Below are 24,450 nucleotides of genomic sequence, written 5' to 3'. Positions count from 1 at the left end.
GTGGCCACTGCAAACATGTCTCCTCAGTGGGACCAAAATAACTATATTTGTTTCTTTTCTGCAGTTTGAGTGTGTGAACTTACAAGGAGACAAAAAAGCCAAATAAAAAAACCACCAGTCTAAATAATTTTAGGAATTTTTTCCTCATTACTTTTCGAATGCAAACTGCTGCCTTTCAATTCACCATGAGAAACCTCCTACAGCAAAGGGGGCAGCCACGTGTTCAGAGTCCAGCCTGGTTTACAGCCCCTCCAGCACTGCTGCTCTTGCTGTTCCACAGCCCGGGATCAGGCATCACTCCCAGATTTATCAGCACAACAGCAGCTTCTGCTCAGTGTGGTGCAAAGGCCACTGAAGATACTGAGAATCTCTGCACTGACCTCAGTGACTTTCAGATCAAATGCACAGAAATATCAGCATTATGTGCCAGCAGGGAGACACCAGAGGAATACAGTTCTCTTCTGAAAATATAGGAAAAGCTCCAGATTTGCATTTTTCTTTGCCTTTTTTTTTTTTTAACCACAGAACATGTCCTTGGTATTATTTGCTGCATAATACATAACTCCTTTTTCTTTTTCTTTTTTTTTCAGCCTCTTTTCTTGTGTAAGGTGAAAAGCAAAGGCTCACAGTGAAAGTTGAAGCTGGAGGTGCAACCCTGAAGGGATGAGCGTGGGAGGACATTTCTGCCTGAGCAGAATCTCACTGCAGCCAAGGGACTGCCTGCTCTGCCCACACAGCTCTCCTTGCCTCAGTTAAAATTACAACTTTGTTTTATTAAATCTGTGATTTCACAATTCATTCTAGAAATGAATGTGGGCAATAGAATACCAGCTCTGCACTACACTCAACATCACACCTGGATTAATCTGTTTAAAGGTCTCATCAGGACAGGTCAGGACACCAGTTCTCAATATGAACCCCAAACCAGCTTGGCCACAAGGATTGTTTTAAGGTTGGAACTTCATAGTCCTCTTGACAGGCATCATATTTGAACCATATTTTTTTCCAGAAAGATGAAAGGTTTGAAGAGAAGTTATCTAATTTTGGTTGACCTCCCATTCTCAATTCAAGGGCAAGTGGTACTGAAGTAGAAATCATTTCCATAACTGAGTTGCACAGCAGTCATTTAACAATTAATAAGCAATCCACTCAGCATATGAAAACTGAATAGGAAAATAAACACTTGAGAATCAAAGATACCTCTGCAAAGAAAGGCTTCAGCTCTTGCACATCAGATATTTAATTAGTTGTCTCTTTCTTTTTCTCATGGTGAACAAGGGGAGAAGAAGGCAATAAAAGACCTTAACCACTTCTCCTGAGGAAAATGGAGATGATGTGAATGGCTCATTTAGCTTTCTGTGCCTTTGAAGCAGAGGAGAAGTCTCCTTTTTTTTTTATTCTCCCCAGCAGCAGTTTTATTCTCTGTGCATTTCTTTATTCTCCACCAGTCTTTTTGGGCCTGCACCCAGAGCTTGGACACCAGCCTCCAGCAGAGTGGGCATGTGTCTCCTCATGGTAAATCTACAGCGCCACAGCCTGCTTCTCCTGCATCAGGAAAATATCCCATTTGTGACTGGCTCCCCTTGGCAGATGTAAGGTCACTGCTCTTGCTGTAGGACTAGAGAAATAGAATGTATTTCACCTCCTCCCCATTCCTGGGATCAGTCTGAAGATTTCCTTCTGGGAGACCAACCTAAGCACCAAGGACTTTGCCTCGTGGGCCTCATGCTGGCCTGGCACTCTGTGGCCACGAGAACACAAGGACACCACTCCTGTCTTCAGCACCACCCCCCTTCTCTCTGCAGCTCTTGAGTGGGAGAAGAAGTCACGTAGCAGCTCTCAGATAAAAGAAAACAGAATGCTGCTGTGATTTCAGGCAGGGAGTTGAGATGGAGAACAGCATTACACAACTGAGAGCCACCTCTCCTAAAGAAGCAGGGAAGGGCAGGATGATGTGCAATGCCAAATGCTGTTGCCTGGTTTTGGATGGCTGTCCTGAAGTGGAACTATAGTAAAATTTGTGAGTGGACCTGTGTCTCTAAAATCCATGTGCTTCTTCTCTTTTCAAGCATCAAAACACTGCACAGGATTTTTAATCCTGCCAAGCCTAGGGGTTTGTACCGATGGCTGCTCTTCCTGCTGCCCTCTTGACCAAAAAGTGCTAACAAAGCCAGGACAACTGTGCAGCATTGCGATAAAAATAGCTGGTTTTGGTTTAAATATCTTGTTTTTCAAACCCCCTGCTTCCTGGGAAGCTAAGCCCTTAGCTGTGAAAGGGCTGGGAGGTAGTGGAAACTGCATGGAAAGATTTGGATTATTTTGAGGGCTAGTAGGAAAAAAGGGGTCTGCATATAAAGGCAAAAATGCCAGTGAGAACAGGGAATGTCCGTCTGCCTTTCCTGCCTGCCTGCAGGATTTTCATGTCTCTCCTAACCCTGCTAATGCCTGTTACATCTTTCCATGCCTATTACATTTTTCTTTAAGGTTAGGAGACAGGAGTTAGCACATATTTTGCAGCAGCAATAAATAATTCAATTCTCAGGTTTATTTCCTCTCATTCTTTAAGCTTGCTTTGATCTGACCCCCTGCTGAACGCCTAACAGGGATTTTCACTGACCAGCCAACCCTTGCACCCCTGCTTTACCCTTCCTTCTCAAGCCTTTACAACACACACAGAGCTCAGTGGGGTTTACAAAACCCAAATGACTGCTTCTGCAAAAGCATCATTTCATCTCCCTTTGGAGTCTTTTTTGAAAAATATCACACATTAATTAGCAAAGCTGGGCTCAGGTCATGTAAGCTGTTGTCTGTATCCACCACAGAACTGTTGGGATTAAATTCCCAGAGCCTGCCAAGGCATCTGCAGGGAGAGCAGAGCCCAGGATGCTGTGCAGGCACAGCACCCTCGGGACCTGCCTGCTCCGTGCCTGAGGCAAAGCCAGGAGTGGAGTTTCATTTTCAGAAGGGCCAAAGCTGCTCAGAAATTGAAAGTTTGATAAACAGCTATAAGGTTCAAGGAAAAAAGATGGCATGCTGGGCTCCCTGCATTCACTCTGCTCTGTTGTAGGCTTGGTAATATAGTGGATATTATAAAATGTGCCTTAATTTCCTTGGAGAAAAGGATTATCCTGAGATAAAGAGTGCTGGGAAGCAGTTTTACATTTGGAATGGCCTTTCATCCCAGAAGCCCAATTAACATTTCTGGAAACAAGCTGTAGAAATGTAAAGACATTTCTAAAATATCAGCCTGAGTTATGAAAAAGGTATTGGTATTATGGTGCTCCTGAAATAACCAGGGAGAGAATTTGGCATTTCTGACCTCCTTTGAATGGATCCCCAATAAACAAGTTCTTGAAGAGAACTCAGCATTACCATTTTATGGGTTTGTGCTACTTCCGTATGCAGCCACTTAACAAAGGACTGTAATTAAATGCTGATGAAATACCTTAAATTGACATTACAGACCTCAGCTGCTCATTTCAAACCAATGCAGTGGCAGTGTTTGGTTGTGGTTTGGGATTTTTGTGGTTGTGTGGCAGCAGAGCAGGGGAGGCACCACGAGCATCCCCTGCACCTAAAAAGCAACAAAAAAATAAGAACTTTCAAAACAGTTACTTCCGCAATACTTTTGAAGAAAGCCAGGCAGTCAAAAAAGAAATCTAATACATTTTGTGTGTGCTAGAAAACCAGAACAACACACCCTGGCTGAAAAACATCCCAGAGGTGCTTTCCAGAAGGAACACTGAATCCACTCTCGGAATCCTGTGTTACTGCAAAGGGATTATTGCAATTTTCAGGCTGAATTTGAAACAATAAAATAGGGACAGACAACATCAGATTTGGATTTCTGTTTCTTAACCGCACTGTGTTTTTCTTATCACACAATCTTCCCAAGAGCTGATCCAAGCTGAGGGCGGTCACAGACCTCGGGCTGGAAAGAGTCAGGGGTCGATCCCCAGCAGCAACTTCAGGGATGCACCTGCAGTTCAGACAGTGAGGGGCCCTACACCACTTGCCCTCACAAGGAAAAACAAGTAGGGATGGGAATGGAGCTGCCTGTGAACCACTTGAGAGGAGTCATGAGGGATTTCCCTCACTGGAGGATAATGCACTCCCCTCCCTCCACTGTCCCCCAGCACTGCTCTTCAAGAACGAATCTGACGAAATTTCCATCACAAAATCTCCAAGCAAGCCAAAGTCTTTCAGAATAGGGGACTAATTTTAGTGCTCCCACTGCAGATGAGGGAAAAACATGAAGAGGTCCTTGCACTGCATCTCTGCAGAGGAATTAAGGAGGAGGCAAGAAGGTCACTGGTCATGTCAAAAAAACCCACTGCAGACAATATTTTTCATCTGGACCAGACCTCTAACACAACCCCTCTTTTCTTGCTAGTTTTTGGTTGCCTTGGATTCTGTGCCTCAAAATGGTGATGAATAGAAAATGATAAGGAAATACATCTCCACTCACTCCCACCACACATTACACTTCCTTTGTGAGCAAAACTACCAGGACTTGTTCAAAGTGTGGAAAAGCATATTTTTAACTGCTACTAAAGATACAGTGAGTCATTAATGATCTGGGTGCCAGGAGACCGTGATTTGTGAAGTCACTGCTGCTCATTATTTCCAGAAAACAATCAGTCAAAATGAAAAACGAAGCTCTGGAGCTTCCAGGAATTGGATACTGTTCTTTGGATCATTCAGGAACAGGATGATGATGTAACAGCTATCTGGACCATCCCCTCACCCCTTTAAAATGGGTATAATAACTTGAGATAAGCTCATCTGTAAGGGACAATAAAAATAAGAGATCCCTTTCAGGAGCTGTGGATGGGAAGGATGGAGGGATAGAAATGCTCAAAAATTATTCTTATTTACTGACCTGGATGCATTAAACTCCAAGCAACCTACTTTTTATTTTTAAACAAGAGTCTTAAGCATATAAAAATGAGAGCCTGGGAAGGATACTCATGCTGGAAATAAGTTGAAATAACAAAACCCACAGTGGTTAGAATTGGAATTAGACTTTCAAAAGACGACACATTGAATAGAGACTGTATGACCAGAAACAGAACATTTGAAGACATTTTCTTTTCATTAAAAAATGAATCACCATACTTTCCCCCAGCTAACAACCATTTATCTAACAATAATGAGGGGCTGGCATTTGATGTTTTATTTGATGTCTACAGATTCACCCACCAGAACATAACTACTGCAGGAGCAAAAAGAGCCTGGCACCTAGGTCTGAAGCACCAGTAGCACTGTGTGAAGTTCTTTAGTCTCAGAATAGCCACATCCATATGGGCAGATGCACTCAGCTCAATGAGATTTATTGCTATGAGATAAAATGACCAGAAAAGCAGCTTTCCTAATTTTTTGTCTTAGGTAAAAGCTCTAATCACTGTCCTCTTAGTTTTCAGCTATGAAGGGCAAACCATAGTTGTTGGGTTGTTTTTCTCCCTTAACAAAACCCCAAACCCCCAAAACCACAAACCAAAATTTTTGCTTTAGAGCCACCCGTGTGTGACACAGCCAAAGTGTCCAGCACTTACAGCAAGATATTTCAGGTTTCACAACTCCAAAAAGATGATCCCATGCTACAGGCACTGTCCCAAGGCTGTATTAAATAGAAGGGGGCTTAATACCAGCATGTGCTACACTCATTTTGAGTCATGCCCCCCACCTCTTCCCTAATTCTGCTGTTCATTTCTTGGGCCTGTTATCCATGGGTTGAGCATCCCAAAGCGTGCAGCAACACACTACTACCCCCTAAATGCAAACCTGGCCCACTTAATAGCAGCAGTATTTCACAAGTGGTGTCCCACAGGTACCAGTGGATGTGCTGCTCAATATTTACAGCTCAGCTAAAGGCAGCTTTGAAAAGGCCATTTTTCAGCCACAGGTACAAATGTTAATGATTAATGTGCTTTTGCACGAAGGGGGAAAGAGGAACAGATGCAGCAAAAAGAAAACAATAGCAGGAAAAGGGTTGTTGGGGAAAAATATGGTGTAGAAGTTGAAGAATGGAGGAATGGTCCATCCTTGGAGGTACCAAGTGTAGCAGTAAAGGAAGGAGGTACAGTTTCACTCTGGGGAGAAGGCAGCTTGCCATCAGTACAAATGCTTTCATAGGTGACACAACAGGCCAGCACTCTTCAAAGTGAATACAGAAATGTTTCTTGCTGAGGGAGAAGAAACCCCTTCACAACCTTTTCAACAGACATAATTACCCAACACACACCAAAGGCTTCTGACTGAAGAAATCAAAATTAGCACATATTTTCTTCTCTTTCCTTTTAGCAAACAATCAAATATGACAAGGCACATAACTGAACACTCTGACACTTCCTGGGAAGGACAACTTAGGATGGGAAAGTAAAATCAGAAGCAGCCTTTAAACAAAATCTGTCTCAAAAACATGCTTCAATACCTTAGCATGATTTTGAAGGCTTGTTATCAGAAAACGCCTGAAACACAATGTCATCGTTTGAGCCTGGCGCAATGCCAGTGCTCCCACGAGATCACCTCCTTCCCTGGCACCCACTGTGAGATGTGATCAGAGACAGAGCAGAGCAGGCTCCAACTTGAGGTTGAAAGGAAAAAAAAACTTTATTAACCTAAAACTACAAAGGAAAACACTAAGGAAAACACACAAAACACATAGAACACAAGATGAAAACCTTCCAAATTTCTTCCTCCTCCCCCCACCTAGATTTCCAATTCCATTACCACCAAATCTACCCTTTAGATAATCAGTTCTCAATTCCTCAAGAAGAGAGGAGTCTTTCTTGCACCACAGACTTCCCCAGGAAACAGTCGAAACTTCTCGTGTTTTCATGTCACGTGTGGCACCGCCCAGAGAACATTTGCCATCGTGACTTCTTCCTTCCATGTCCAGTGCTCTCACCACTGCACATGGACCAGAGCTGCTTCTAGGGTTTTTCTCTTTAAGGATACTTTGTCCAGTTCCAAAAAGAGCACAGTCCCTCTCCTTTTGGAACACCTGTCCCCCCCAAATTTCACCCCCTGGGGCCGAGGGGTCTCTTGAACAGAGATCATCTTCCTCTTCCTCTTCTTCGAAGACGGAGGGCACCACCACCACCCTCCTCACCCGTCGTCTCTGTTCACATACTTTCACATCACTGAACTCTCCTGGCTCTGAGCCATCGCCTCCCCTAGAACGCAGTCTCTGTGTCACAGGAACACAAGGGGTTCTGCTGTGGCTATACAAGAAAAGTCCAGCCAAAGGCCACTCCATCATCTCCTCCCACCTAGGATTCTTCTCAACATCCTCTCAATCTCATCAACTTCAGGAGGAATCAGCATTTGCAAGGTTTCCATCCTCCCCAGAAGGGTTAAAAGTCCCAGGCTCTGCCGGTTTGCTTCATGAACTCCCACGCCTGGCTGCCCTGCTGGGCACCCCCCCCTTCTCCTTCACGCCGGGCCACTATCACAGGCACCGGCTCTGTCTCTCCCTCTCTCCGGTGGGGGGGGGGGGGGGAATGGAGGATGGCTGCCCGAAACCCTTGCAATGTTCTCCTCCACCCTTGGGCCCAGGCCTGGCCTACCTCCCTCCGGCCACATGGCTCCCCTCCCCCCCCTGCCCAGCTCGGCCGGGCAGGGAGGGTTGAGGGTCTGCTCAGTCCCAAGCGGGACTCAAAGAGGAAGTTCCCCTGGGAGATCACAGCTTTTAACCCCCTGTGTTCTCAGAGGCGTATCCATGCCCTCAGTGGACAAACCAGGTGCCAATATTAAATCTGAACACCGATTGGCTTGCCCACACCATCACAAAAAACTTCATTTCCTCTTAAACCATGACACACAATCAGACCTTTCAGGAGTTTGGCTTCCTGTGGTAAAATACCATGTCTGGCTGGGGAGCAGAGGGCTCCCTCTGGATTCCCCTTCCTGAGAAAGGGCCACCAGAAAGCTGCCACTTCGGACTGCATGAGGAGAGCCATGGCAATGAATTACTCTGCTCAAGATCCTTCTCACCTGCTTCTTGGAAGTTTCCTCTTTCTCAACCCAACAAGTTGTTCAAATGACGCTGTCATGTGCCTGAAGTGCTTAGGAAAAGCACAGTCAGGAAGGATGTGCAAAGCACCCCACTTGTATGCAGAAAACAGTAAGACAAGCATGTATTTTAAATATCTAATCAAGGACTGTGTTTATTACCAGAATTTTATGTACTGCAGTATCTGAGTGGTCTGCACAAGAAAGCAACCATGTCCAATTCAATAATGTGAATCCCATTGCAGCAAGGAAGTTCTTGCAAAGCTTTTTTCCTTTAATGCCTGAGCTGGGCTGGTTATTTGAAAGAGACTCCAGTTCACAGGGCAAGCCACCACACTGAGAGCTTCAAAACCTGACATTCAGTAATCCATCAGTAGTCATTAGCCTCCCATTAGGCTCTAATGCCCTTTCTGTTCTGTTCATGGATTACCCAGTTCTGCTTTAAAAATTGCAGAAATGACATAAGACTCCTGTTATACAAAGCTGTATCACATTCAGCATGGGAACACTTTGTGTAAGGCTGCAAACCTGTTGCATAAGCTTTACAGAGAACCAGGCTGTATGTGGATTTTATCTTGCTCAATGTGTCTAGTCTATAATCCAGTTTCCAAAATTATCATTATAGTTCCTTCTTGAAAGAAAAAGACCCTGAAAAGGTTTGAGATGAGATGATGCTACCTATGAATGTATATATTGGTGATCTTTAATGTTTGCATAAATGCTCATGTGACACTTGCTTTTTATCTTTCAAAGTGAGCTTTACATGAATTCTAGATGTATTTACCTTCCATTAATAACAGTACCCATAAATCTAGACTGTTTTCCTTTGAAATAAAAAAAGGATTTTAAAAAAGCAGGGAAGAAGCTCACAAATCAATTGCCTCCCACACAAATCAATTTCCTCTGTCAGATGACAGCAACTGGACTTGTTTTTAAGTAAATGGACTTGTTTTCAAGTCATTGGTGAGCAAGAGATCAATACAAGCAGGCAGCTCACAGCCATACTCAAGGTTGGACGAATTTTCAGAGCTGCAAGATAGCCTTTGTATCCTAAAATTCAGAGGAAGGTGAGGGGATGTGAAAGACCCAAGATTATGACCAAGGAATCTTTCAGATCCTGAAATTCACAGAAAAAAACCCCTGCATTTGAGACTTGCCACCTTAGAAACTGAAGTCCTGGCAGCAAGCAGTCCTACTACCCCTCCTCCCACCCAAAATAAGGAAAAAGCCAGTGTCTTTTGAAGACCTTTGAAGCTCCCTATGCTGGGAGAGGGCTGATCATTAGTGACCAGAAGAAACAGCAGGCAGAACTAAAAGCAATGGCTCCCATCTGCAACTCCAGACATTACTCCTGGAGTCTGAAGGAATTTTTCATCTGTATTTCAATTTTTTTGGTTTTTTTAAAGGGATCCATCCAGGCATCCAACAAGAAATGAGGAAAGCACCTCACCTGACAAAGGCTTTTCTCCTGGTTTTGAGTTTTCTACAGTGTGTGCTTTTGAAATCAGAGCTCTATTCAGAGCTCCTTCCATGTCCATCAAAGGCCAAAGTACAATCCAAATTTTGAACCAAATCAAAACCAAAACTGCAAACTTCTGCTATTACACCCAGCAACCTTGATGAATTCAAGGCTTGAATATTCTCAGTAGAGCAAGGGTGAGTGCAACGCCATGTGCTGATGGCCAAGTGCCTCACCCAGCTGAGCCTTACTCCCATATGGAGGTTTAATTAGCAATAATTACCTGTTTTTCTTAAGCCTTTACTTGCACATCTTGGAAAATCTATCAGGTTAAAGGTGGACAGAGCAAAGCACTTAACACCTTAATCAATACAGCACTCAGTGTGCTAACCTTCAAAAGGCTGGTAGTAAATTTATCCATAAAGTATCATCTGGGAATCTCTGTGCATGGGTTCAGAAGTGGGGAGAGGAGAGGAGAGGAGAGAAGAGGGAGAGGGACAGAGACAGAGACAAGGAGAGGGAGAGATCTCCTGGTTTCATCTGAGGAGAGCACTTGGCCTGCAGCCCACCGGCTCCTCCTGGTCCCAGCACCCGACTTCACCCCTCTGCATATATGAAATTAGCTTAGGATCACCAAAGAGCTTCAGCACTTGCCTTTTATAACTTTGTTTATTGATACCTCTTAAGAAGTTTGTCCTAAGAAAGGTAGAAAATGGAGGTCTGTGGAATCTGCTAATGAAAGATTTAATTGAGGCTGATGCTGCATCTGGGTTGGGTTTATTCATTTATGCTGCTGAACACTGATGAGCTCATCAGCAAGTTATGTAAAACAATCCATATTCTGCAACATGAAAAGCAAAATTATTTTCAGCACTCCATGTGAAAAAAAGCAAAATGCATCTCCAAAGCCATTTCAGTTTTGTTCCCTGGGTGCATTTGTTTCAGCAGCCTCGCTCACTATCTATGTCCTGAATCTTCTCACAACTGTGCTCCACAAAAAAACGGGGGTGAAGTAACTAAACACTCATTTCAACTTAGAAAACAAAGTTGTTCACATTTGCTGGTAAAACAATCCCTATTCCTGTTGGACTGAACTTCAAAACACCTCTGTTAACTCACACCACAGATAAAACTCTAAAAATAGCTTGTTGCCCTTAAGAACAAAACAAATGATCCAGTTTAAAAGGCATCGTTCCCTCCTTATCCTCTGAACGTTATGCATGTCAAAGGAATTAGAAACAAAATTATCCTCTATTTTCCTCAGAACTACCAAACCTACAGGCTTCTGAGAGAGCTCCAGTGCAGAGGACTGCAGTAGCCTCAGCTGTACAGTATGGGGAAAGAAGGACAGAATTTGGCTATTCAGCTCTTCAGGTAGGTGAAAGTGTAGGATGCATTACAGTCAGCAAATCCTCAGGCTCAACCTGAACTCCTGCTCCTGGATTATCAGCTGCTGACACTGTCCCCAAGGCACAGGATTACAAATATTCCCTCTGAAGCTTGTCATTAGGCATTCCAAATAAACTCCAGAACAGCCCCAAACCTGAAGATATTTTAAGTAACAGGTGACTGAAAAACACAAAGTGAAGGTAGGAAAAGGCCATGACCTTAACGAGGCTTTTCCTTAATCCATCCTTTCTTGAACAACCTGTTTTTTTCCCAAGTACTTTTAAAAGTTAAAGAAAAATGTCACGGTCACATAAACATGTCACATAAACTTTTGTTATAGGTGTTTTTTTAAAGAGAAATTACAGAGGAAGCAGAGATGGCTTTAATTAAAACAATGTAAAATGGACCGTAAGTGATTATTTAGATATGGTTTAAGTACTAATGGGAGGAGTGGGAAGACAGCTGGACAAATATTGAACACTATCGATTTCTCCCTCCTTTAGGACAAAGAGTACCCACTCTTACCTAATTCTAAGAACAAGTATTATTTGAAGAATTACCAATTATTTCTGAAGCAAAGCTTGGTCATCAACTAAGCATGAAATATCACAGTATTTTTCTAAATATGCAATGAATTCCAGATTTCCTGGACAACAGTAATAATTTAATATTTTTTATTTAATAAGATGTAGCACTAAAATAACAAACAGTATTCTTAGAAAGAGGCAATTTCATTTAGAATAAAACACAAATTCATTAAAATCCCCTCTTAGAAAATGTAGTTTAGCAGCTCAGGGATGGCTGGTGGAAATCTCACAGGGGTAACCTGAGATGGCAGTACGTGTCTGCCCAATAAACCGGTGTCTGAAATCAAAGGACTGTCGGTGCATAAGTAACTTTATGAGGGAAAAGCAAACATGCAACTGCCAATAAAAGCCTTGCCTCACAATTGACAGTATTGTCCAAAAAACAAAGTCCAAACCAATGAAGTTTATTTGAACAGCAGCTGATGTAAACCTTCCACCCTCAGCGGTGAACACAGCAGACGTGCCTGGGGCCCTGACTGGGTTCAGGCTCTGAGCATGGCTTCAGGTCACAAACTGCCCTTAAAGCTTTCCAGGTGACCTGGATGTGCCGTGGCTGAGGAACCTCAGGGCATTCTGACACCGGGTCGGGTCGTGGGTGGCTACCACGACAGCTGCCAGAGCTCTGGTGCAACAGGACAGCGGGCAACGCCCTGGGAAAACAAGCCCTGTCCCTGGGAAAACACACCTTTCCCCAAAACCTTCCTCAAGGACCCATTTGTAAACAGTCAGGCATCAGCATCTTGATAGTTAATGCCCTCCATGAGATCCCAGCCCAGCCCAGCAGCAAAGCTGAGGCAATCCAAGCGCTGCCCAGCTGGGCAGACAGCGCTGCTGCCGGGACTCGGCCCGCAGCACTCCACCAGACAAACACGCCTGTCTTGGCAGAGGGCACTTCACAACCAGGCACTGCAACAAGGGCTGCAATTCAGTGCCCAGAAAACAACAGGAGACTTGATCCTTCCCACATGAACACGAAGAAATAAAGCATAAGGTAAGCTAAGCTTTAGCCATGGTCTCATGGAGAAAAGCCTGAAGGGGCTAAACTGAAACTCTGATAATGAAGGAGATGCTGCGGTGCTTCCTCTCTGTGAGTGTCTCCCCCTCTTCTCTTTCACCAGGCACTGAGCCAGCCACCATGAAATAAGCTGAATGTGTAGGGAAACATCTTCCCTGCTAGAATGAGGAGAGACTCCCCTGACCCCCAGCTGCCACAACACGAGGCACAAGGGTTTCTCCTCCCTGCAAAACATCATTCTGCAGAGGTAAAGCATAAATGGTTTAAGCCTGGTGTGGAACTCATCTCATGCAGGTGCAAATGCTACGATAAATTACACTCTGTGCACAGGGGACAGAAGGCAGAGTATCATGCCAGAAATAGCCCTGTCTCCATCATTGTTTACTGTTTTTCTTTCATTTTCATTTCAAATACACTTTAGAGATAAGCATAAAAGACTTTTTTTTTTTCTTTCCAGGTCAGATACAATGAACTTGTCCTGAAAGAATTTACCCTTGTTCTCCAGAAACACTACAAAAACAAAGTTTTCCTCATGCTGAGAAGAACAGAAACAAAACCATAACTTTAAAATCTGGCTGCTGTGGGTGAGCTCTCCTGTTCCAAAGCCAAACACTTTGCTCATCCTCACCAGGCTGCACCCAACAGCTACAACTCAGCACCTCAACACCGTTTTCTGCTCTTTTTTTTGTCCATGTCAATACATGCAACATTATGATAACACAGACAGCTGATAACATCAAAATGTGAGGATTTGGGAAGTTTTTTTAAGTTGGTATCAGCCACAGTGCAGGATTTGGCCAGACAGCTCCTTCCACAGAAAGCCACACAATGAAATACAGAGGTTTTCCCTTAGCCATGAATTATCAAAGATAATCAAATATTATCAAAGATTCATCTTTATTCAAAGATAAATATTTACAAATTTCCTAAGAAGCAAAGGCACACAGCTCTTGCTGATTTACAAGCAGAACAAATATTCCTGTAAAGGAATATTAAAAATATTAAAAATATTAACAATAAAACCTTGACTAAAATTTCCCTGTTTTTGACCTATGTATTTCCTGGTACATTTCTTTCAGGCAGTTTCTGAATTCTGAGTATCAGGAGGGCTGCTCCTTGGCATGAAACTCCCTCACCCAAGGAGTGCACAGGATAAACAGGGAAGGCAGGCTAAGTTAAGCTAGAAATTCAAGACACTGAGGTCAGCAGGCATTCCTGTGGATTTATCCCTGGTGAAAATACTCCATAGATAGTGCTGGCTGCTTCCTGCTCAGACAGAAAGGAATTCATGTTGCCATTATAGGTGATGCTTCAATATTGAATAAATGGTTGGTTTTTAGAACACACTGACATTTTCCAATGAAAAGATAAAACAACCTGGGTTTAATTCTGGCTGTCTTCACAGTCATGCTGTCAAGTCCAGTCCCTCCTGCTCCAAAGACCACACAGTCAGCAACTGGATACGTAACAGTTTCCTACAGTTTTTTAAGATAGAATATCTAGATAATTTCATTAACCCTATGATAAACCTTTTATACTGTAACAGGTATTCACTGCAAAAATATTGATATGATGTTAAATTTATTCCATTTATTCTGTTTAGTGATATTAAATTATTCCATATTTTTAAGATATAAAAACATACTTGTTAAAGACTAATAAAGGCAAAACAGGCAAAAGTCTCAGGCAAAAGAAAGAGAAAGGAAAGCAGAATTAAGGAGGTTTAATTGTTTTTGCAGAAATGTTCACATCTTTGGTTGCAAGTCTAAAAAACTACCTGGAGCCACTCAGAAATATTTCTGTGGGCAACAGATGATCAGTTGGTGGATGAAGATTTTGTTTCATTTAGAGCATCAGAGAAACAAATTCCCTCTTTTTAAATCTATATAAAAGTATTTTTCCATTATTTCTATAACAACTTTTATAAATGTGCAATCCTCACCAAAAACTGCACCCACCTTGAATTTCCTTCTTGTTTTAAAAGCTGAGAAGTCAAAGTGTAAAAGACACAGGAGGGAACAGGACACCACTGCAGCTCTGGAGGGGAACAATCAGCAAACTCTCAGCTTTTACTTAAGGATAGCGTTACAGGCACAGCTGTTACAATGTCACCGAGTTAACAGGACACAAATACCTCACTAAAAATCCCTTTCACAGCAAACCCTTTCTCTTCACTCCTTCTCAACACTGGCGACAAAAAGATTAAATAGTGTGACCTCCCAAAAGTGGTAGGAGAAGGCTGCCACCCAAAGCACCGGTGTGTGTGGTTTTGGAGGGATCAAGGGGCAGGACAGGAAAAGATGAACAGTCATGTTCACCTAGGATGGACAGCATGGGTACCACAAACAAACTCCTCTTTGCTGTATCACTTGAACTTGGAAGGTGGCTTTTGGAGGTGCTGGCTGAGCAGCCAACAGGCTTTTACAAATATTTGTGCAATAAACCACACAGAGGAGTATTCACCCCAAGCCCCGTTAGCTGCAGTGCTTAAGGCAGTCTTTGTCAGGCTGAACCTGCCCTGTGAACCGACCCGAGCCACTCCCTGGAGAAGCCTCTACCCCCACTGACCACACAAGGAACCTACAGAGACAAGACTCAACACACACCATTCAGGAGCAATTCTGATTGCCAAAAATTAGGTGGGGAATAAATCTTCCCAGATGTCACCTTGTACTTCTTGAAGGAAGCCGTTTGAATTTTGTGTTTTGTGTTGTTTTGTTTTCTTTGCTGTTTTTATTCCGACTGCCCATCAGGTCACATTAATTTTGTATCCTCCTAGGGAAAAGATCTCTTCCAAAGATACCTCTGGCCCCTTGTATACAAGTTCCATGGAACTGTTCCCACTACCAACACTCTTGAAGAAATAGCCCAAAGGTGTGTATCAGGATCCAGAGCAGAGGGGGAAAATCACCCTGCTTGCAGATGGAGACTCTGTGGGTCCAGCCAAGCTGAAAAAGAATGAAGTTCTGCCATGTCTCAGGAGAACAGCATCTGTCAGGAATTTCACTGATGTGCTGGCACTGAACTTGGGAAACAAAGCCTCTCCTTCATCTGCTGGAAGGAGGGGGAACAAGCTAAACCCTGAGCAATTCCACTCCTTTCCCCATAATTCACATTTTCTGACATCATCCCAAGTCCCTGTGTAGCAGGGAAACAGGCAGCCCAGTGTATGGAGGCTACACTAGGGAAGATGAGCATCACATAGAAAAGCTGGAATTCAATTCCTCATGGAAGTAAATAAACCCCTGCAATATTTTCAGAATTCCTGCTGTAACAACACCTCTTTGAGTGGTGATATTGCCCCGTTTCAGCTACATCCTTAGTGAAACATAAGCCATTAGTACAACAGTAATTCATCACCTCCAGCCTTATCTTGCTCTCTGGACTCTCACAAAAAACAAGGCCAGCCTTAGAGATAGAGCTTTAGCTGAATGAACACAAAACCCCAGGGATTTGCCCAGGAAGCTTGACCTCAGGTAGGTATTGCAGGGATCAGCCCCAGGAAGAGCCTGTGGCCTTCTTTTTGAAGTAGGAGATAAAAAATAAACTATTTTGAATCTCAGATCCTGAGATTAATAATGAATAACCCTTTCAAAAATCAGTAGAATTCCCCTTTTACTTCAGATGCTGAAAATTAGCCTTTGTCAAGCCAGCACAAGTTATTTAGATATTACAGAACCAGATTTTCTGTGTTTCGATATATATATATTTGCAAAAGTTCTCCCAGAAGAAAGCTCTCCCACTCAAAGATTTATTTCCAGCCTCTGTCCCAGTTTCCCAGTAAGTTTAATTTCTGGTGCTTCTGGCCACTTGATCCTTATGATAGCCGTGAATTAGGAGAAAAAAAACCAATTATGGCATGCTTATAGTTTCTCATTAATTTATTTGTTGGCTTTCTCAAACTTCACAGCCCCTCAAAAGAAAGCTTTTTTGATTGCTGAAAACAAGATATGCTTCAGTTAGGAAGAACTAGGAATGCAACCTCCCTGGGTTAGAGACAGCACAAACCCTCACAGGACAATATCAGCTGGATCATGGTACTAACCACTCTCATACCCCAAGGAGGAGGATCCTGTTCTACCTGGGACTCCAATGGGTCTGGAATCACAGGAGGCTTTGCCATGTTCTGGGATCACAGGGAAGGGAAATTACATAGCTCTGGTCCTACAAGGGATGTCTAAAGACAATTCTGAGTTGGTTCTGCTCTTCCACCTGTGGCCATGGCCTTTAGGTCTGTGTGCAATGCATTTTCCACAGTTTAGAAAACTGTTTCAAGCCCAGAACAAGAATGATAAGAATTGCTTCCTGAACAAGTTAAAGGCCAGGGAAGTTAGGAGAATATTGTTTTGTATTCCTACTTCAGAGAGTTCCTTACCAGTGTTCATTTGAAACCCATGTCCAGAAGCAGAGCTCCTTTTGTATTTCAGTGATCAGCATTTTACACAGGCAGATTCCCATGTCAGAAGCTGCTCCTGTGCAGCTACAGCATTACAAAGGAGTAAGGTGCTGATAAGCACTAAGCAAATCATTAAAAATTAGTTTCTTCTCAGGTAAATAGCATTGACATTGTAGTGGGGATTAGATATGCCTCTTTTTTCAGCACCTTGGAATCAAAGCAATAAAAAACACCTTACAAAAATGATTTGACAAGTACATGCAGGCAGTGTGGCAGTGTTTAAGATCACCATGGTACCTGACTACAATGCTGTTCAATGATGACAGTGACAGCAAGCCAGAAATCTGGAGGTTTTTCAAACAAGACAAGCTCCTAGGCTCCCTTTTAGATTCTGATTTCCTTGGGTGGAAAAAGAAAAGGGAGGCAAGTGCACAAAAAAAAAAAAAAAAAAAAAAAAAAGATGTGATGATGATGATTGTGTTGAGTCCCTGGGGGCTGAAACAATTCCAGGGTGATGCAGCTTACACTAGTAAACAATTCAGAGATTTAAAAGCAGCATGTACTCCCTCTCTCCCCCTTAAAACATCTTCTTAATATAGGAATCATTAGAAATTAAATGCTAGAGGAGAAGCAATATCTTTGAAAACACAAAAAAACAGTACAAAAAAGCATCTTTGTAAGGTTAGGACTGGGCCCATCCATAAGCATCACATAGGGAATTAACCCATAGAATCTCCGAATGGATTAGTTTGGGAAAGACCTCTGGGATCACTGGGTCCAAGCCGTAACCAAACACCATGGTGTCAGTCAGACCACAGCACTGAGTGCCACCTCCAGTCTTCCCTGAAACACCTCCAGGGACCATGACTCCACCACCTCCCTGGGCAGCCCATTCTGAGGCTTAATCACCTTTTCTGTGAAGAAACTCCTGGTAAAAATTCCAGAAAATACTCGGAAAGAAGTGAACAGCTCCTCCCAATTTAGTTCCATCAACAAACTTCCTCTGTATCCCTTAAGACCTGTGTCCAAGGTGTTTATGGAGATGTGAAGAGCTCTGGGCCTGAGTGAAACCCCACTGGTGCCACGTTGGCAGTCTGATGTCACCCCAGTGCAGTGCAACCCACTGAAATCACCAGATCTCTATCCTTGCAAGAACCACAGAAGAAACACGCTCTGGGTATCTTCAGGGCCTCCTCCACCCTGGAGATTTCTCTCACTGTCACTAATTGATAATTTGCTCCTGACACACCCACACACTGCAAGTTGGCAGGGGTGCAGCCTTGTGAGTTTGAACACAAGTTTCCAAAAAAAGTCCATGGGCATGTATGTTTGTGAGGGGGTGAGCTACACGAGTACCTAACACATTGCAGTGACTCAAACGGGAAAATAAGATAAGAAGGAAGAGCAGATGAAGTGAAGAGCAGAAAAAGCCAAAACAGCTTGTTTTAGCCAGCTGTTTGTGCAAATGGAAGACTGCACATGAAACCAAATATACTGAGAATTTACTAGGGGCATGAAGATGCACCATTAGCTTTGTAAAGTGTGACATTTTCAGCCCATGAACACAGCACAGAACTTACAGTGGCAACTGTATGATGCAACTTCTTTAGTGGTGTAACATACCCATGATCATAAAACTTTTTTTTTCCTGTTTAGGTTCTTATGCTATTACTTTAATACTCAAAATACCCTGGCAGGACATGAAAATCTCCTTCTGCTTAACCAGAAATCCAGAGTGTATGGGTAAAGCACCTTGCTTCCATGGAAAAAAGCCCACATCTTTCCCTCTACATCTGACTCATTGTTTTTCACCTGACTTGTCTCTAATTAGTACCAGCCAGGTCTAAAGACTAAACACAAGCCTGAGAGATAAAGGCTTGCTTGTACAGAGGAGTGTGAAACCACGGACAAAACACATCTTTATAATTTCAAGTGTAAGAGATCTCCATGTTCTCGTTTTCAGCACAAAAAGTCATGTTCCATCCACTTTGGTGACCCAACCCCTGCCTTCATCAAAAATACCACTGAATGTCAAAAGGATGCTAGCATTTGCATTAACAATGCTCATACTGTGAAGCATGTTTACCACCTAGGAGCAGAAAAGAAAAAAAAAAATTTATTTCCATGTGCAATGGACCCATTTGTTCATATTTGTCACATTCATATTTTCTAAAAAATCCCTTCACCCAGGATTTTTCTCCTGGGAAGCTGAGAAGCCTCAGAAAAAAAGGAAAACAAATTCTTATCTCATTTGCTTCTCCTGTGTTGTGCTCACATGTGGAATGTGTTTGGAGATTGTTTACAACAGGTGGTTGTTTCATTGGGTTCATGTAAATTGTTTTGACTTATTGGCCAATCAGTGCCAAGCTGTGTCAGGACTCGAAGGAGTTACGAGTTTTCATTATTATCTTTCTAGCCTTCTCTAAGTATCCTTTCTGTATTTTTTAGTATAGTATAGTTTAGTATTCTTTAATATTATATAGTATCTTAAAATAATAAATTAGCCTTCTAAGAACATGGAGTCAGATTCATCGTTCCTTCCTGCCATGGGGCACCCTGCAAATACAGTACATATTCAGTTCTCAAAATCTATTTCCCAGTAAGGCCAACTCACAATAAAGGTCTGAAGAGGGAGATTAGTGCAGGCTACAAACAGATGACAGATGAGGTGAGGGGGGGACATCGGAAGGGATAATGACCCTTTGGTTTGCCGATGTTCAATGAGGCATCTGAAGACTTCACCCAGCCCGTGCACAATCGATTCTCTCTGTAAATCCACTAAACCCCTTGACAGCATCCTGTTTGAAGCTGGGATTGCCACATGATTCACTGCTCCAAAGGGGAAGAGCCATCAGAAAGAAGGAGCAGTGTCCTCATGCACCCCACAGCCACACGTCCTGTCACCAGTGTGAGGTTCCACTGCTCCAGACTGAGGAACAGTCCAGGACAATTCAAACTGACAGGGAGAGCATGGTGAGCACATCTCCACTGCAACTACAGCTCACTTAAATGCAAACAAGCTGCTTACTTTCAACTGCCCTCTGCCCAATTCTAATCAAGTCTCCAGGGTAATAAACCTTGTTTGAGTTCACGCGCACCTGAGCTAGCAAAGCTGGTTCTCAGCATAATCATCATTACGAACAAAATTTTACAGCTTAGCTACACAAATGTACCATATAAAGCTCATTACTTCAAACATATTAGAAGAGGCAGGTGCCAAGTAATTCTACTGCATGCCACCCTTGTTTTTAAAGCTCTGTTCACTAAATCCACAGAATTTTAGGCAAGGAGTTTCACTAAAAATTCCAAGTGAAGATTTCATACACTGCTTTAAAAAAACACCAAACACCAAACCACACATAACCATAAGAATACAATCTATTCACAGCTTCCCAGAAAAATCAGCTGTGCTGCAGAGCAAGAACCACACACTGTTTCCATAACAGCACTGGGGCTTAGTGGGATGATGTAAAGCAATAGCACAGGGAGACACCCTGCAAACCTGAACCTTCCTCAGGACAGCCTCTGTGCCTTCATGTGCCCTTGGGCAGCTTTAACCTGGGACGCTTTGTGATCTTTTGCTGTGTTGCACAACTCCAGTAAAGGAAAAAACCCAGCAGCTCTGCTGATACAAAACAAGGAACCAAGTTTAGGAGTGAGGAGGAAGCCAAGGGAACAAAAAGATGGACGAGAGGAAAAACAGCAGCCTGAGGGGCAGAAGGGAAAAGAGGAGAGGCAGAAGAAATGAAAGCAGAACCGGCAGAGAAAGACAGGAGGGAAAAGAGGAGAGGCAGAAGAAATGAAAGCAGAAGCAGCAGAGAAAGAGAAGAGAGAAATGGGGCCTCACACACAGCAAGGCAGGCAGTGCTGCTGCCGAGGGCTGACACCTGCAGCTCAGGACCTGCTGGACTCTGAGCCCACTGCATGATTGCTTTCTCCTTTAGCAAAGCCTGAGAGTGATTGACCTGATTGATTAGAGTGCATGCAACATAAACAAATTACTATATTTTACTAGGTGCAAACAGTTATCGCTTCAGACTTGAAAATTTGGGAAAAGGAAGATGTTCAGAGAAGGACAAAGGATGAATAATACCTGGAACTGGCATGGAGCACAGGTCTCTGGGGAAACCACTTCAGATAAAAGGCAGCATTTGACGTAGGCTCTAACAATGGGGAAATGAAAGAGAAGACTAAAAGCCATTTCCCAGATTTTGGATGGGGAGGATATTAATAATCTGCTAAAATATACCTCCATTTCACACATTCTCTGGCTGAAAAAAAAATCTCACTAATATTTTCTCCAGTCGCTTAGAGAGATTATGAGTGTTCTGCTATTATAATGCATGAAGCCAATAAATAAACTTATTTGCCCACAGGTAAATATTCCTGTGTGCATACAGGAGGCCCAAGCCAACATTTGTCCAGGTGGTAAGTCACTGTGTGTTCTGTGTTTTTCCAGGCTTAGCCAGAGGCTCCTGGGGACTAGTTTGCAGGACTGATGTCCATCAATGCCATGGCTGCACTGTCAGAGATGTACCCTGGCAATACCACAAAAGCTCTGCACTCTGGGAACTTGGGTTGAGGGTTTTTCACACCAGCCACCAGAATTAATGGAAATCCTTTTGTTTATGTTCTCCACCTTCTGATTGTATCCTTGAAATGGGAATTAAAATACCATCATAACTGATTACAAGTATTCATTTGTGAGTTTTTTACAGGAGTAAGAGGGGTTGTGTGGGAGCCTCCACTATAATAAATACTATTGAAATAAACTACAATGAAATTAATAATTTTGTATTCAAAGCACAGCAAAAACAAACATTAAACAAAGAGAGAATGAATGAAGAAGACAAATTACTTAGCAGCACCCTTTCAACAAACCTCTTATTATTCTGGGCAGTGAATGAAACAGAGTCAGTGTGGGAGAGAAAACAAACACACAAGCAGAGCCAAGCAAAGGGCACAGAAGAAAGGAGGGTGCGGAGGAGCCGCGCTCGGGCAGGGAATGCTGCCAAATGGGGAGGGCAGCAAAGGGAGAGGCCTGGTGACAACTCCCTGTCTTCAGGAGAAAGCCCTGCCCTCTGACAGGACACAGGGCTGTTGGACACTGCTGTGGGGCTGTTGGACACTGCTGTCACTTCCTAGGACGGGACATGATGAGCCAGGCTGACCCGGAGCACAACAAGTATCTGAAGTCAGTGTAAATTCCTGGCTGGCAGCAAATCTCATGTTCCCTGTTTGCACACAGAAGCACTGGCCATCCTCAGCCCTCTGGCCAGCAGCTCTGTGTGCTGCCCCAGGGAAAGGCAGGAGCTGAAAACTCTCCTGGGAGCCAGAAGAGTTCCTGGAGAGCTCTACACAGTGTCATGCAAACGCACCAGAAGGGGCAGAAGGAAGGACCAGGCTTGGAGCACAGCATCTCTGTTCTCACAGCCCCTTCCAAAAATCCTCTTCCAAAAAGCAATGCCAGAGAACAGCAACATCTCTTTGAAAGAAAGTACTTGCCTGCTCAGAGCAAAAGCCTATGGTTTAGGATAAAATACAGAGATTTGCTGAACAGTTTTCTAACCAGGTAGCTTCTGCACAAGATCACGGCAAGCCAAAATCTTTCAGACAACCCAAAGGCCACTGGGATGTGACAGCACCACCTAACACCCAAGTCCCCCAAACTAAATTCTCCTCCAGCAGCTCTGGAGAACAATCACCTCCAGAGGTGAGCGATTCCTGTTGATCTCCAAGCTCTGTGCTTGGAAAAAACAAGCCTCTTCTTTTCTTCTCTTCACTGCCTCCTTCCCCAGAGAGGCAGTGAAGAGAAGAGAGCAGCTCCAAGGCCTTCAAACCAATCCATTTGTCCATCATCTTCCAAAGCCTTGCTCTCAGCTGCAGGTATTTTCTTTCTTCTTGACCTGGTGTGCTTGCAGAGGAAAGTGTTGGGGAACAAAGTGGCTCAGTCACATCTCATATCCAGACCATGAGTATTCTCAGTACTCCTGGATCACAGCCTATCCATGCTGTTAATTGTCATGCAAAGCATTTGGTGTGCTTAAACCTGCAAGTACTTCTGCACAGAAAACTCAGTGCTTGTTCAATATAACTTTTAAACAGAAAGTCACATTTAGAGGTTTTCTTTATAATTTCATTTGTAACTTGCATTAATTTTTAGCCCAAGAGTTTTGATTTAATGTAAATACAGGTCTCTCACCCAGCAGCCTGCACTTCTTTGGCTGACAGTTTAATGACATTCACTCAACTACACTTCCCACAGTCTAATGGGAGGTGCTGCATTTCTTTTCTGCTTTTACTTCCTAAAAAATGCAGGCTGAGGCAGTTTGCCTCCACTGCCCTGAGCTGAACAAAGTGACAAGGTTTTATCCATACCACTCATTTGAGTGGAGTTGTCAAGCTACATTAATCACTAGGCAGTTCAGACAGAGGCTGGAATCTATCTCACCAAACCTGAGGCTCCTAGAGCTGACCTAGTAATGCCTGCTTTCCTTTGGAGTCCACATTCTTCGAGGGCATAGTCCAAGGCAGACAGATTTATCATTCCCTCAAGCAGCCTGGGTTTCTCCAGCTCCTCTCTGGTGAGCTCTGGGGGAACACCAGGCTGTAGATACAGCTCATTGCTCAGTCTTCAGTGAGAAGGAGCATGTAAATCCACACCTCTCTTTCCCTTCTCACAGCAGTAGCTATCACAAAAGCCAATTCTGTCAAGTGGCATGTCTCTTTGTATAATCAAGATATTTGTAGGCAGGAACAGGTTCCAGTCTAATTAAATTTGATCAGACTTGAGCTATCTCCCAGACAGTTGCACTTCATAGCTGTCTTGGAGCATCATGGTGATATTTACTGGGAAACAGGAGAGCTCCCTTTCTGTAAAAGCAGGTGGTTTACAATTAGCTGCAGACAACTCAAAACGACTGCTTAGAGCAGAAATGTAATTTTCTGAAAGGGGTTATTGGTCCTGACCATGATGCACTGCACTCCTGATCTGTCACACCTCATTACTTCAGACCAAGGAAGTCAGGCCAGTGCAACTGGCTCTAACTGGCTACGTTAGAGACTCTCCTCAATGCTGAGTCCTTTTGAGATGCTGCCTTCCAGGCTGAAGTCTTCCAAAAAAAGGCAATTATCAAACTCATTTTCTCAAGTCCTGTGGCGTATTTACAGCTAAAATGGAATGAAATTTTTTAATAGTCCTTAAAGCACAGCTTCACTTTTGAGGGTGATTCGACAGAAATGGAATCAATTGACTGAAAAGTTTATTGCCTGTAAGCATTCAAATACCACTTCAGGGCTTAAAAAAAAATCTGGATATTATAGCAGCTTTGCATGTTCAACCAAGATTCAGAAGCTGTCTAATTCTAATTCCAGTAGTAATTTGTATCTCATTTAGTTAGGCCACTGCAAGTTAAATAAAGGGCAAGCACATCCTTGATTTGCATTGGTGGAGCTTGGCCATATTTGAACACGAGGAAACTTTTCTTTTTTCATCTTCTATCTGCCTGTCTAACTCCACCTCATGCAGTCTGGGAACTCAAATTACAATACCACAATCCTCACTAGGTCTCCACTGATGCAATATTAC

The 24,450-nt window shown here is 43.2% G+C and overlaps 2 protein-coding genes and 1 long non-coding RNA gene across 4 annotated transcripts in view; 1 reads left to right on the top strand and 2 right to left on the bottom strand.

The window, feature by feature from the left end:
* COMMD1 (copper metabolism domain containing 1) overlaps positions 1-24,450 on the bottom strand; it is a 62,277-nt gene that overhangs the window by 10,090 nt on the left and 27,737 nt on the right. The window contains exon 3 of one of the 2 annotated variants that reach the window (XM_050972602.1): positions 3,450-3,574. The exons of the other annotated variant lie outside the window; for it this stretch is intronic. Within the exon in view, the coding sequence (XP_050828559.1) occupies positions 3,467-3,574 (108 nt within the window). The 3' untranslated portion in view covers positions 3,450-3,466. Of the gene's footprint in view, positions 1-3,449; positions 3,575-24,450 lie in introns of those variants that run through there. 2 annotated transcript variants of the gene reach the window in all.
* B3GNT2 (UDP-GlcNAc:betaGal beta-1,3-N-acetylglucosaminyltransferase 2) overlaps positions 1-24,450 on the bottom strand; it is a 73,974-nt gene that overhangs the window by 39,672 nt on the left and 9,852 nt on the right. The gene's annotated exons all lie outside the window — the stretch shown is intronic.
* LOC108962954 (uncharacterized) lies at positions 12,130-13,518 on the top strand. Its single transcript, XR_001991688.3, has 3 exons — positions 12,130-12,442; positions 12,570-12,713; positions 12,924-13,518. It is a non-coding gene; the product is annotated as an uncharacterized LOC108962954 (long non-coding RNA).

The sequence above is a fragment of the Serinus canaria genome, chromosome 3, assembly GCF_022539315.1.
Source record: "Serinus canaria isolate serCan28SL12 chromosome 3, serCan2020, whole genome shotgun sequence".
NCBI lineage: Eukaryota > Metazoa > Chordata > Aves > Passeriformes > Fringillidae > Serinus > Serinus canaria.
Note: the sequence above shows the minus strand (reverse complement) of the source record. Positions and strands in the feature narration are given on the sequence as shown.